Source organism: Heterocephalus glaber, unplaced genomic scaffold, assembly GCF_053883595.1.
Source record: "Heterocephalus glaber isolate CG9 unplaced genomic scaffold, H.glaber_assembly_v1.0 deba00001457, whole genome shotgun sequence".
NCBI lineage: Eukaryota > Metazoa > Chordata > Mammalia > Rodentia > Bathyergidae > Heterocephalus > Heterocephalus glaber.
The window spans coordinates 21,123,843-21,138,745 of NW_028258305.1; the positions used below are offsets into that span (position 1 = coordinate 21,123,843).

The following is a 14,903-nucleotide window of genomic DNA, read 5'->3' on the forward strand; positions in this document are numbered from 1 at the left end:
ACAGATGATGATGTACCTGCAGATATGGTTGCAGAAGAATCAGGTCCTGGTGCACAAAATAGTCCTTACCAACTTCGTAGAAAAACTCTTTTGCCGAAAAGAACAGCGTGTCCTACAAAGAGCAATATGGAGGTAAGTTAATTGCAATTTTTTTTGTACAATAAATGAAACCATTTTTAGGAAACACAAAAATTATCACTGTCATTTTTTAGAAAGTAATGATTATTATGTATGATAAAAATATTTGCTTGTTTCTTTGCAGTACTAGAAATTGAACCAGGGAGTGCTGAGCTGTATCCCTAGCCTTCTTTATTTTACTTTGAGACAGGGTATCACTAAGATGCCAAGGCTTTCTTACTATCCTACTGCCTCCTCCTCCCTAATAGCTGGGATTACAGGCCTGCACTGCTACACCTGGCTTTATTTTCTTTTTGTTTTTAATTTTGAAGGGGGCCTCAACTTCAACTACCGAAAACTTTGGTCATCGAGCAAAACGTGCAAGAGTATCTGGAAAGTCCCAAGACTTATCTGGTATTTCCTATGGGGATATTAAGGGAATGGGATAAAAAATTTTTAAAAAGTTGTTTGATACCAGAAAATTGAAATTAGATGGGAGCATTACATTTGGGATGAGAAAGTAATTTATTAAATATACATTAGAATCCTGGCCTCTCCCCTCTTTAACTTTTATTGTTACATAAAAATAGTTTAATTTATTTTAAGAAGTTTTTCAGATAACACATAACTAAAAGAAGAAGAGCTGAATTTTTTTTTGTTTTTCTCAGTTCTTATTTTAATGGAATCCATTGTTTAATATGGTAAATAAGTTTTTTAAATTTTATAGTACTTTTGACCTTCTTGGTGCTAAATATTTTATTGGCAGATTTATCATATATTTGATTTTTTTTTTTTTGGTATCAAACTCAGGACCTTGCACTTGTGAGGCGGGCGGCAGTCCCACTGAGCTAAATCCCTGGCCCCAAATATTTTTCTTTTAGGTATTATATAGGGCCAGGGATTAGCTCAGTGGCACCACACCTGCCTTGCAAGGGCAGGGTCCTGAGTTTGATCCCTAATACCAAAAAAAAAGAAAACTACTTAAGTCGAGATGTGTATTATCTCTGAAAACTATATGCTTCCTATAAATGAGTGCCATCAAACAATAAAAGCTATTAAATAAAATGAAAACTTTTGAATAATGAGAAAGTCATTACTAACATGTTAAATAAATTGTTTACGTTCTATTTGTCAATCTTGTTTTAGCAGCACCTGCTGAACAATATCTTCAGGAAAAACTGCCAGATGAAGTAGTTCTAAAAATCTTCTCTTACTTGCTGGAACAGGATCTTTGTAGAGCAGCTTGTGTGTGTAAACGCTTTAGTGAACTTGCTAATGACCCAATTTTGTGGTAAGTGAAAACCTATTCCATATTATCTTAAGATACATGATTTGCTGCCCAAAGTGCTAAATATATAGTAAGAGTGTTGAAGAATAGGTTGAGTTACAAGTAAGTAGTCAGAACAAAACTAAAATGCTTTAAATTCCACGTTACCTATTTACCACAAATGTGGGCTCAGTCCATACAGTATTTATGAAATAGTAAATGAAGAATTTTCTCTAGTGTTTATCAATTAATTGTAACTGAGTGATTTTGGAAAATGTTTTTCATTTGTTTTGTAGAAACAGTTAAAAGTAATTTAAAATAGCTAATGAATTAAACCTGGTATTTTATACATCACTTTTGTAAGATACACTCATAAAACTTAAAATACACATTCCCTTTGGCCCAGTAATTTTACTTCTGACGATCTTTTTGTTTTGTGTACAAATTTTTCCAAACATCATAGCTATTAGGATGTCTTAATTGGAGGATTGAGGACTGTCTGCTTATGGCAGTTTCTATAAAAGAAGAGAAGGGTGTTGCAATGCTAGGGATCAAACCCAGGGCCTTGAGCATGCAAGGCAAGTGCTATACTATTGAATTACACCCAGCCTGACAGTTTCTTAATAAAATGGAAAAAATACTATACTATAAAAAAGAGCAGAATGTAAAATTTAGTAAGCTATATAATTATTAATATGTAAATGAGTAATCTTTAGATAAAAAGACTGGAAGGAAATGTACTAAACCAGCTAATAATACCTGTATTGAAACTGTATGTCAAGCCAGGCATAGAGGAACACACCTGTTATCCCAGCACTCAGGAGGCTGAGGCAGGAGGATCACCATGAGTTCGAGGCTAGCCTGTACTACATAGCAAGACCCTGTTCTAAAAAACCACATACACACACACACACGCAAAGAAACTACATATCATCTCTTCTCTTTTGTTGGTACCATGGATTGAATGCAAGACCTTGCGCTTGTGAGGCAGGTGCAGTGCCACTGAGCTAAATCCCCGGCCCTCATCTCTTCTCTTTACATTTTCTCTTTATACTTTTTTGTATTTTACCATTTATAGGTGTTTTATGATGTGAAAAATAAGGTATACTTTATATTTAAGAGAGAAAAGATATGTTTAGAAAAGAGAACTGAGAGCTGGACATGGTGGCACAAGCCTATAATCCCAGCACTCAGGAGGCTGAGGCCAGGAGTATTGCCATGAGTTCAAGTCCAGCCTGGGCTACACAGTGAGTTCAGGGCCAGCCTGAACTACAAGAGACCCTGCCTCAAAAAAAAAAAAAAAGAAAGAAAAGAAAAGAGAACTGAGAATGAAAAGCAGCAGCAGAAGAAAGTATTTTGCATTGTACAAGAAAAGATTTATGGTACTTGATAGGATGTAAATGTACTGAAGATGTAGGAAGAATTAAGTTTAAAATATTTTATTGAAAAATTTTTAAATAATTGCATTAAGTTTTCACAATAGGAGTGGGGTTTTCTCCTTCTGAGTAAACAACTTTTTAAGACATTGCCGCTTTTTTGTTCTTTGGAGTAGCCTAAATTTTAAATTTTATTAACTTTAAGGATATTTTACAAAGAAATCTTTAATTTCTTTTTCCCTTCAGGAAACGATTATACATGGAAGTATTTGAATATACCCGCCCTATGATGCATCCTGAACCTGGTAAATTCTATCAGATTAATCCAGAAGAATACGAACATCCAAATCCTTGGAAAGAGAGTTTCCAGCAGTTGGTATGAAATATAAATAAAAATACTGATTTATATTATACATTTGTAAATAAATATTCCTTTAAAAAATAAATTTAAGGGCTGAGGATTTAGCTCAGTGGCACTGCACCTACCTTGCAAGTGCAAGGTCCTGAGTTCGATGCCGGGCGGGGCAGGGCGGATAAATAAATAAATTTAAGCTGGGTATAGTGATGCACACCTGTAATTGCAGCACTTGGGAGCCTAAAGGAGGAGGATTGCTGGTGGTTCTAGGCCAGCCTGGCTACCTAATGAGTTCAAGGACAGGCTAAACCACATAGCAAGACCTGGTCTCATCCATAAATAAGTAAATACTATAGGTAGATTTTAAAGACAAGCCTGTGAACATTTATTAACCAGCAAAATACTCAATTCTCTAATTCTCTTTACAATTGGTATAGGTTCGTGAACTTAATTTATTCTACAATCTTGGAAAAGATGGCCACATTTGTGTTTATGCTGCAAAGATGGTTGCTGTTGTGTTGTCACCTGATTCAGAGTTTACAAACCAAAACAAAATTTTGCCAAATGCTTCTGTTTGTGAACCAAATTGTTTGCAAACAGAAGCATTCATAAACCAAAGTATCACTGTATTATCCAGGGGCAGTGTTAATCATAGCCTGAGAGCAGTTATGATTTCAGTGAGTTCGTTTGTTTGTATTTAAGTTACTAGTTTACTGTATTGTTTTAAAGCCCCACATTTATCTTTTTTTTTTTTTTTTTTGGTACGGGGGATCAAACTCGGGACCTTGTGCTTGTGAGGCAGGCGCCAAAGCCCCACATTTATCTTAATTTTAATATGAGGTTAAATATCAGAGGTCATTTGGCAGTATCTTGAGATACTTTTGTTTGTCACAGTGCTAGCAGAGGGTGCTGCTGCTATTACATTGGCTGAAGATGCTGCTGAGTGTCTTTCATTGCACGATAGTCCCTACCACAAAGAATTATTTGTCCCAAAATAATAGTAGTGGTGAGAATGAGAGACTTTGCCTTTCTTACTAGATATTACCGAGTCATAACTTACTCTATATTATACTTTGACAGAAAATTAGTTGGAATAGTTGAGGTTCTTTTTCAATATTTGGAGTGGGGTTTTTTTTTTGGTACAGGGGATCAAACTTGGGACCTTGTGCTTGCGAGGCAGGCACCGGCACCACTGAGCTAAATCCCCAGCCCGCTTTTTAAATACTTAATGAAAGTTTTACTATGCTACATTGTTCTAGAATATAATGTTTACATTAGTCAGTGTTTGGTTTTGTTTTGTTTTTGACATTTTAGTATAAAGGTGCACATGTAAAGCCAGGATTTGCTGAACATTTCTACAGTAACCCTGCAAGATATAAAGGAAGAGAAAATATGTTGGTATGTATTTTTATGACTTATGTGCTACTCTTTCAAGGTCAGGTGGGATTGCACATGCCTGTAATCCCATAGTTTGGGAAGCTGAGACAGGAAGATTGCAAATTCAAGGCCAGCCTGAATTACAGTGACACCTTGTCTCAAAAAATATATATATATATATATGTATATATATAATATGTGTATATATATGTATATATATAATATGTATATATATAATATGTATATATATAAAATCTTTCTGTGTACTAATACTTTTAATTTTTTCTAGTATTATGATACTATTGAAGATGCCCTTGGTGGGGTACAAGAAGCTCATTTTGATGGACTTATCTTTGTTCATTCTGGAATATATACTGATGAATGGATATATATTGAATCTCCAATCACCATGATTGGTGCAGGTATTTTGAAATGCACTGTCATTAGAATTTTAACATTTTATTCATATTATTTAATTATATATTGGATTTTTAAAATGTGACTTAAAATCCAATTGAACTTTGTTAATACTTTAATGATAAAGATATTTCAAACTTTCTAAAGGAAATCAAACATAAAGACTTTAGAAATTATAGAAATTCGAAGAAATTGTATATATTTTTTAATGTTAGTACTTTAGTTGTCTATAGTTTGTTTTTGTTTTTTGTTTTTTGGTACCGGGGATCGAACTCGGGACCTTGCGCTTTCGAGGCAGGTGCTGGAACCACTGAGCTAAATCCCCGGCCCCAGTTGTCTGTAGTTTTTTAAAGAAAATAATGTTAGTTTGATGTTTCATTTGAAAATAAAGGTGCTGATGTTTTTATTGGTATGTTTTTAAACAAACTGAAATGTAATTTTTAAATACTTTTTGTACTGTTTCAGAGATTTTTATGGTTAAGTTTCTGAGAAAATAATGAAGTACTTATTGAACATTGATGAGTCATTTAAAGATTTGTGCTGTCTCTAGCTTCTTGAGGATAAAGATCATTTGCAGATAGCTAGTAGTACCTACTGTTTGCTAGTGAAATTTGTAGTACTATCTCTTCTGCTTCCCTCCTTTCTCTGCCTCATAGAAAATAAGGAAAGGGGTGGGATGTGGCTGAAGGTCAGAGCACTTGCCTAGCACATGAGGCCCTGGATTTGATCCCCAGAACTACAAAAAAGAAGAGGAGAGTATAGAAAATTTATGCCCAGTGGTTTTATTACTTTCTAAATAAGGGTGACTGTTAAAAATACTTTTAAATGGGCCAGGAATTTAGCTCAGTGGCACTGTGCCTGCCTTGCAAGCACAAGGTCTTGAGTTCGATCCCCAGTACCAGAAAAAAAATAAAAATAAAAATACGTTTAAATAAAGAGGTCTCTTCTTCCCTTCTCTCCCTGAGCTCCTTTTTTCAGTACCACTACTGGTGATAATTTTGTTTCTACAAGAAGCCATTTTTAGTATGATCTTTTCTTTAATATTAATAGTATTCACATTGAATTATATTTCTGTGCATAGATTTGCGTGCAGTGGTAATCAGATACTATCCCTATTAAATATGACTATTGCAAAAGCTGATGAAACATAGTTAACTGATAAAGTGAATATTAGTCCTACTGTCTAATACTAATGGTTTTAGAAAGTTCCCTCTCCATAGAAGTACCTATCTGTTGCAATGAAATAAAGGTAATATACCTTAAAATATCTTCTCCACAGCACCTGGCAAAGTAGCAGACAAAGTTATAATTGAAAACACTAGAGATTCAACCTTTGTTTTTATGGAAGGTTCTGAAGATGCTTATGTTGGATATATGACAATAAGGGTAAGAAATTTAAGATTTAAAATATGTATATTGAAATCATTAAGACAGTGGTTGTTTATTTCAAATAAAATTTCTATTTTTCAGTTTAACCCTGATGACAAATCTGCTCAACACCATAATGCACACCATTGCTTAGAGATTACAGTAAATTGTAGCCCTATTATTGATCACTGTATCATCCGGAGTACATGTACAGGTTAGTGTTTGCTTTGCCTTTTATGATAAAATTGAGTCACTATATTATTGCCCAGTAGGCGTTTTAATGAAAAAATAATAATTTTTCTTTATAGTTGGTTCTGCAGTATGTGTTAGTGGTCAAGGAGCATGTCCCACTATCAAGCACTGTAACATCAGTGACTGTGAAAATGTTGGACTTTATATAACAGATCATGCACAGGTATTTTTTAATTTGTGATTTTTTTTCTTCCTTAATTTTTAAAAAACTCTACTAATGTTTGTTTCTGATTGTTATAGGGAATATATGAAGATAATGAAATTTCCAATAATGCTTTAGCTGGGATTTGGGTTAAAAACCATGGGAACCCAATTATTAGACGGAATCATATTCATCATGGACGCGACGTCGGTGTGTTCACATTTGATCATGGCATGGTAAGAACATTTATTCCTAATAGAAAAACTGACTTCTGTGTCATGTAAATGTCAAATATGTTTTGGCATTATTTTCTCATCAAATTATCTTAATTGAGTATAATTGTAAAAGCAAGTTGAACACATCTTAAAGTCAATATGCAATATTCATTATATGAATTCATGTATCAAACATTATATCCAGGTAAATGTAGTAATGCTGATAGAGGCTGTAGGAAATTGCGGGAGTAAGTAGTTCTCAAATATAAGTATACATGAAAATCACCCAGAAGCTAAACTTCACAAACACCCTCTTCCAACCCCCTTTCATTTTGCTGTACTGGAGGTTGAACCATGGCCTCCGGCATGCTAGGCAAGCACTCTACCACTGAGCTATACCCCAGCCCTTTTCAGTTTTATTTTTTGAGAGAGAGTCTTGTTAAGTTGCCCAAATTGGCTTTAAACTTGCAATCCTCCTGCCTCACCCTTCTGAGCAGTTGGGGGTTATAGGCATGTGCCATCAACATATTTTGGGGGAAAGATTTGGTTTTGGTTTTGGTTTGTTTGTGGGCGTTTTTGCAGTACTGGGAATTGAACTCAGGACCTTGGGCTTGAGAGGCAGGCATGGAACCACTGAGCTAAATCTTACGTGGCCCCTTGGGGGTTTTTTATCTATTTTATTTTATTTTATTTTTTGACAGCGGTGGTACTAGGGATTAAACTCAGGGCCATTGCTGGGCATGATGCCACATACCTGTAATCTCATCACTCGGAAGGCTGAGGCAGGAGGATTGCCGAGTTCGAGGACAGCCTGGGCTACATAGAGAGTTCAAGGCTACCCTGAATTACATAGTAAGGCCCTGTCTCCAAAAAAATCAGGGCCATTGTTCTAAACTGCATCCCTTGCCGTTTTTTGAGACAGGACTCTTCCTGTTTAATCAGAATTTCCAAGGATCCAAAGACAGACATTTTGGGCCGGGGATTTAGTTCAGTGGTTCCGGCGCCTGCCTCACAAGCGCAAGGTCCCTAGTTCGATCCCCGGTACCAAAAAAAAAAAAAAACAACAACAAAGATAGACATTTTTATTAAGAACCATAAATGAGTTTAACATAAATTATCTATAGAATACATTTTTTAAAATGTTTCATTATTAGTTTGACTTCTATATAAACTGTCAGAACTTTAATAAGAGATACAGTGATGATGTCATTTCTAAAACTGTTATGCAGCAATTAATGCTGGCATCCTCATAGATAGGAACTGGGGATTTAACTCAGTGGCACCATGCCTGCCTCACAAGCACAAGGTCCTGAGTTTGATCCCCAGTACCAAAAAAAGGCGGGGGGATCTTCATAGATAATACTTTATTTTAAATACTACTATGATACAGTTTTACAAATTTTCCAGAGACAACTTTTTGAGCTCTGTAAGGCTGCTGTTTTAAATAGTATTCTTAAGTGTCCAGATACTCTTCATTTGACTGTCTAGTACAACATTGGCAGTATTTTTGTTCAGGCATTAGAGAGATGGAAGAGAAGGTGGTAATGTGATGACAAAAAGGGTTTTATGGTGAGGTTTTGTTGCCATTATGTAGTATTAACTAAGCAATCTAGGACCATATATACAGATAGTGGCAAAGAAAATGTTTGTCATTGTCATTGCTTGTACCTGGAATCCTAATTCAGGTCTCAACTGAACTAGACCATGAAGAGTACCCTTTTATCAATTGCTGTTTAAGCCTAAATAAATACTGTAGTTTCAGACCAGAAACTAACTCATCATATTAGCCAGTTCCTGTTACAAGTATAACCTGAAAAGATTTCATTTCACTTACAACTCAGGATGTAGCTTACACTTGTAAATAAGAAAGCAAAGTGAAAAAAGGTCTACTTTCTCTTCTCTAGTTAGAATAAAGAAATTGAGGGCCAGGGATTTAGCTCAGTGATGCTGCCGCCTGCCTCACAAGCACAGGGTCCTGAGTTCGATCCCTGGTACCAAAAACAAAGAATACAGAAATTGACATCTTGGGGCAACCCACTTTCCGGTCCCCCTTCTGTCTCTCTTAGTCAGAAGCTTTCTTTCTCCCAATAAATTTTTCCTACTCTTAACCTCTGTTGTTCTAGAATTCATTCTTCAGTTTTAGAGAACACAAACTCACATTTCAGATGTCTAGTAGATTTGGGAGTTACATCTCTTCCCCCCTGTATCATTTTGGAGGTCTTCCACCAAGATTACTGGTTGGAGTTTGGAGATCAAAACTGGGTTGTGAGGACAGTCAATATTTTGGCCCTGGCTCCTCAAGGTCAACAAAGATCCAGGACACAAAGGAACCTTTCCTACAGGATCCTATATCTTTGACTTAAAGCTGTAAGGCTACCCAAGATGACAATGCCTGGTGCCTATTGAAGGCCTTTAGATAGCTACTCTGTAGAGTAACCCTGACTGCTGATCACAACTACTACCCTCTTCAGCCGCAAGTAGCCAGACTGGTCTTCGCCTTTTGCCCCTTCACAGCAGTTAGGGTTACTTCTTCAGAGCGGGGGAATATTGTAGAATAGGCAAGTTAATTAGATATCTTGTAGGCAGTTAGACAGGGCCAGCCCACAAGGAGCCAACGTGGAGGACAGTGAAGACACATTCATTGAAGGCCAGCATTGTAAAAGAAACTACCACACCGTGTAGGATGAATAACAGCGATTGATATTCTAAACAGGTATCAATCACTTGGGTGGGGGGCCAAGGTCTTAACCCAGCCTCTCTGGGAAATATCCCTGACCTCTACCCTTACTGAAAATCCTTGTGTGCTTGCTGTGTGACTTGCTCCCCTATTTGATCCCCATTTAATCAATATTCTCTGGGTCACTGTACTTGTAATCTTATTGGTTGGTCATGGTTTTGTCCCACTTCATGCCCACCTTATAAATTTCCAGTGGGTCTTACAGTTTTCTCCCACTTTGTACCCACCTCACCACATGGCTTTGCTGTATAAAACATCTTTGAAAAGTGGTGTGAGTGGGCAACCCACTTTCCGGTCCCCCTTCTGTCTCTCTTAGGCAGAAGTTTTCTTTCTCCCAATAAATTTTTCCTACTCTTAAAAAAAAAAATTGACATCTTGTTGCAGAGCATAGCTTTTTTCCAAGGATTGGGAGAGTGTGGGAATTAGAGAAGTCTAAATATGGAGACTGTCCCCTTCCTTAGAGACCTATACTGGCTATAGATCCAAAACCCTTGTTTTGTAATGGAACTGTGTGCTGTTATTTTAATGCCTATGTTGCCTTTAGGCTGTATCTCAGAGTTATGTCCATTTCATGTATCATATTTGCATAATTCTGTTTCATTCACAAAGCATTTGAGATACAGTGAGATAGTCTGATTATAATAAGTTCCTTGTTTTTGAAGAACCTATGGTAATGGTCACTTACTAAAGTTCAGTGTAGTAATTTACCCCTCTTGTCACACACCCCTTAGTTTATTTTTCACAGATTTGGGATTATAGAAATTACATCATTTTTAAAAGATGAGCACAATGGGGCTGGGGATTTTTAGCTCAGTGGTTCACTGCCTGCCTCGCAAGCTCAAGGTCCCGAGTTCAATTCCCCGTACCAAAAAAAAAAAAGAAAAGAAAGATGAGCACAATGGCACACAACTGTAATCCCAGGTTCTTGGGAGGCTGAGATGGGAGGATTGTAAATTCAAGGCCAGCTGGGCAACATAGTAAGACCCTGTCTCGAAAAGGTCTTGGGGCGGGGTGGGGAAGGGGCTTGGTAGTAGAGCCATCCCCCATCCCCAGATTCAACTCCTAGTACTGCAATAAATGAGTGATTAGGAATAATTGCTTATCATCATCAAATTTTCTGTCCGTGTTTAGTTTCCCAATTATCTTCTATTTACTGTTTAGTCCTTTGCAGTGCTAGTTTTGTAAAATACGATAAAAATCTAGTAACAGTGCCAAACTGCTGTAACATTTTTAAAGCATTTATTCCAAATTTCTGAACTTAACCTATGACAGATTACAGATTACCTGTGTTATTTGTATTGAGAACTAGCTGTCCTCTCTCTTCTTCATTTCACCTCACTTTGGATAGTCTTGATGGATTGTTTCCACCCCATTAGTTTTTTGCTGTTTTATTTGTATGTATTTTTCTTTTTTGTTTTTTCTGGCATTGGGGGATCAAACTCAGAGCCTTTTGTATGCTTGACAAGCACCATCCCACTGAACTACAGCCCCGGCCTGTTTTGCTGGGACATTTATAGGGCAACCAATTTTCTTTAATGACTTAATCCTTTTGTTGTAGATAGATGTATGTGTATATATATTCCTTAGGTAATGGTATTTATCTGTATTTATTGAATAGCTGTTTCCCTGTTTTTCTCTCTTGCCTTTGTACTCAAACCAGATTTGTAATTGTATTTTACTAAAACATTTAAATCTGTTTCTTTCCATATTTATCATTTGATGTGTAGCATATATTTTTCATTCACTCTTGAACATTTCTGATACTTAATTTTGAGGTGTGCATCAAAGTTTTGCAGGTGGAATTTCTTTTTTGCAAAGTAGCCTTTACCTACAGGTTTAATTTCTGAATTTTTCAGGGTTACTTTGAAAGTTGCAACATACACAGAAACAGGATAGCAGGCTTTGAAGTCAAAGCCTATGCTAACCCCACAGTGGTTCGATGTGAAATTCACCATGGGCAAACTGGAGGAATATATGTCCATGAAAAAGGAAGAGGACAGTTCATAGAGAATAAAATCTATGCAAACAACTTTGCAGGTGTATGGATTACCTCAAATAGTGACCCAACAATAAGGTATTTACACATAATTACGGGTGGAAATTACTTTTTCACCTTGTTTTTTTTGGTTTGGTTTGGTTTGGTTTTTTGAGATGGGATTTTACTGTGTAGTTCAAGCTGACCTGGAATTCACTGTGTAGCCCAGGCTGGCCCTTGAACTTGTGATCCTCCTGCTTCACCTTTCTTAGAGGCTAAAGGCAGGATGATTACAAGTTTGAACCCAGCTTGGGCAACTTAGTGAGATCCTGTCTCAAAATAAAAAATAAGAAAGGGCTGGGAATGTAGAAAAGTTTGAAAGCCCTGGGTTCAATCCCCAGTACCACCAAAAAAAAAAGGGAAGAAGAAAGTCAAAATACTGACCTTTAGGTTTTTGGTTTTGGTTTTTGGGGTTTGTTTTGATTTTGGGGGGTTTTTTGGTTTTGGTTTTGGTTTTTGTACCAGGAATCAAACTCAGGACCTTTCGCTTGCCAGACAAACACGGTGCCACTGAGCTAAATCCCTGGCCCCTTGGTTTTGTTTTTTTGAGATAGGGTCTTACTATGCAGTTCAGGCTGCCCTCGAACTCTGTACCCCAGACTGGCCTTGAACTGGCAGCAATCCTCCTCCCTCAGCGTCCCAAGTGCTGGGACTACAGGCAAGCACCACCACACCCACCCCAAACTATTTTTTTTTTTTTTTTTTTTTGGTACCGGGGATCAAACTCGGGTCCTTGCACTTGCACAGCAGGCAGCGAAACCACTGGGCTAAATCCCTGGCCCAAACTATTATTATAAATGACTAAAGTGGGTTCCCTTGGAACCTGAATGACTTTGTCTTCTCTTTTTTTCCTGAGTCAGCAAATAGAAAACTCAGCAAACTATCTCAAAGATTCTTGGATAACCTAAGACTTCAAAAAGTTGGAACTGCAAGCTGTCACTTTCCGTAATAGTTCCTACCATCTCTTCTTGTCAGACTAAAAAGCAAGCAAACCTAGTATTTATTAGTGGCATTGGCCAAGATGGTATAGAACTGTTGCTTTTTTGGGTTATTTGGTTTAGTTTGGTTTGGTTAGGGTGTTTGTTTTGTTTTGTTTTGTTTTGTTTTGTTTGGAGACAGGGTCTCGGCCATATCGTTCAGGCTGGCTTTGAACTCACTATGTAGCCCTGGCTGGCCTTGAACTCAGTGTTCCTTCTGCCTCAGCCACCTGAGTGTTGGGATTACAGGTGTGTACCACCATGCCCAGCAGCTCTATTACATTTTAATCAAGAATATGGGATTATTTTTAATTGTCCAATTTTATTTACATCTTGATCAGAAAAAAATTGTTTTGAGTATTTTAAGGGGAATTTTTAAGAATGCTATGTTGGGAGTAGGGACGTAGCTCAGTCGTAGAGCACTTGCTACCATTTGCAAGGTCCTGAATTCTACGTATAGCACAGCAAAAAAAAAGAAGAATGCTATTTTGTCCCAAACAATTGGTGACTTTTCCAAAGCCTTAGATATTAGAAAAAACTGCAAGAGAATTTAGAAATCATGTAGTCAGAGATGCCTCATTTTGCAGATTATTTAATAAACCAAGCCTGTAGAAGTTAATTTGTCACATGACTAAATGGTCATACAGCTTCATTACATAGATGCTTCTTTTATTGTATTGTTTCACATAACTGTAGGGGGAATTCTATATTTAATGGAAATCAAGGAGGAGTTTACATCTTTGGTGATGGACGAGGCCTTATTGAAGGAAATGACATTTATGGTAAGCATATTGTTTTGTTCTGAAAGATTAGCCTGTCTTCTTGGTGCATGTTAGCAGAATAGACCATTTTGAACCATCTTAAGTGGGAGAACTGATGTAATTTTTTTATATTCTCAATAAAGATTATTCTATGATATGTATTCACTTAAAGTCTTCACCAGGCATCTTGCCAGATAACAGGGAAAATGTAAATAATACCCTAGTCTTAAGGAATATCTGTCTACAGCTTCCTTAGATACACTCCATTACATAACAATTAATAAATTATTTCTGTTGTAGTTTAACGCACTTTAACTAGAAAAGGAAAATACTCCTCATTAAAGCTTTATAAATATTAATTCAGCATTTATTAGGTATCTCTGTGTTAAAAATCAGTATGCTAGGGCCGGGGATTTAGCTCAGTGCCACAGCGCCAGCCTCCCAAGCGCAGGGTCCTGAGTTTGATTCCCGGTACCAAAAAAAAAATCAGTATGCTTGTAGGCTTTCTATTCTGCTAACTTACCTGCTCAGTAAGTACCAGGCATTATTTTGAGCACCTTCTCTAAATTAAGTCATAATATTCACAATAATTCTATGAAGTATATTATTCAATATTCCCATTTGCTGATCAGGACACAGCCACAAAGAAGTTAAATACCTTACCCTCACAGTCACCCAGAAAATAAGTAGAACCCTGACATTCAATACCAGGCAGCCTGGCTCCAGAATCTCTACTCTTAATCACTGTACTGTACTGCCTACAGCCCTTCTACATGTTTACACGCTAGTTCCCTTATTTTTGTCTTGTAATTCTCCTTAAAATTCTAGTGCAAAAATTTTTACTACTGGCTGATGTAAAATTCTTACTGTGTCCCACTAGACTCTAGGAATTGACATTGTGACTTTTATTTTTAAATAGGCAATGCATTAGCAGGAATTCAGATTAGGACAAACAGTTGTCCAATAGTTCGACATAACAAAATTCATGATGGCCAACATGGTGGGATTTATGTGGTAAGTTAATGGATGCAGTTATGTTAAATGCATGCATCAAAGCCGGGGCCGAAAAAAAGGGTTTTGAGGGACTATATGTAGTTTTAGGTGGGCCATATTCAACATTATAAGTATGAATTTGTAGCTGTCTTTAGTATTTAGACAATAAATAAGACTCTATTCTTCCTGCCAGTGTATGAATAACTTCTAATTTTATAATATGTGTAGAGTTGTGTAAAATTTAATCAGCAGCTGACTGAATTTGGGAATAGGAGACATACCTCTTTATTGATGTCTTAATTTACAGACAGTATATGCTAAACTCTAACAAGGAATTGGCAGTCCACATTACATTTCTTACATTGGAATTTTGCCAGTGCAACAGCTGTGTAAGTTTTTGGAATTCTGTAAAAACATGAATATCACAAGTCTAAAAATAGTAGGCTTGATTTTTATCTTCTCAAAAAGCCACTTTAATTTGAATTTATGTTGAAAAATAATTATCTTTCAAAAT

General features: G+C 36.6%; 1 protein-coding gene across 5 annotated transcripts in view; it reads left to right on the plus strand.

Annotated features, from left to right (window-relative positions):
- The window catches only part of Fbxo11 (F-box protein 11), an 82,530-nt gene that overhangs the window by 58,178 nt on the left and 9,449 nt on the right, over positions 1-14,903 (plus strand). For 4 of the 5 annotated variants that reach the window (XM_004839413.4, XM_021253833.2, XM_087216416.1 and 1 more), the window contains exons 2-14: positions 5-132; positions 450-531; positions 1,264-1,408; positions 3,007-3,136; positions 4,430-4,513; positions 4,782-4,914; positions 6,189-6,295; positions 6,380-6,491; positions 6,586-6,692; positions 6,770-6,907; positions 11,480-11,697; positions 13,332-13,417; positions 14,316-14,410. In XM_004839413.4, the coding sequence (XP_004839470.2) occupies positions 5-132; positions 450-531; positions 1,264-1,408; positions 3,007-3,136; positions 4,430-4,513; positions 4,782-4,914; positions 6,189-6,295; positions 6,380-6,491; positions 6,586-6,692; positions 6,770-6,907; positions 11,480-11,697; positions 13,332-13,417; positions 14,316-14,410 (1,565 nt within the window). The remainder of the gene's footprint in view (positions 1-4; positions 133-449; positions 532-1,263; positions 1,409-3,006; positions 3,137-4,429; positions 4,514-4,781; positions 4,915-6,188; positions 6,296-6,379; positions 6,492-6,585; positions 6,693-6,769; positions 6,908-11,479; positions 11,698-13,331; positions 13,418-14,315; positions 14,411-14,903) is intronic. The other variant, XM_087216415.1, reaches the window with a different exon arrangement.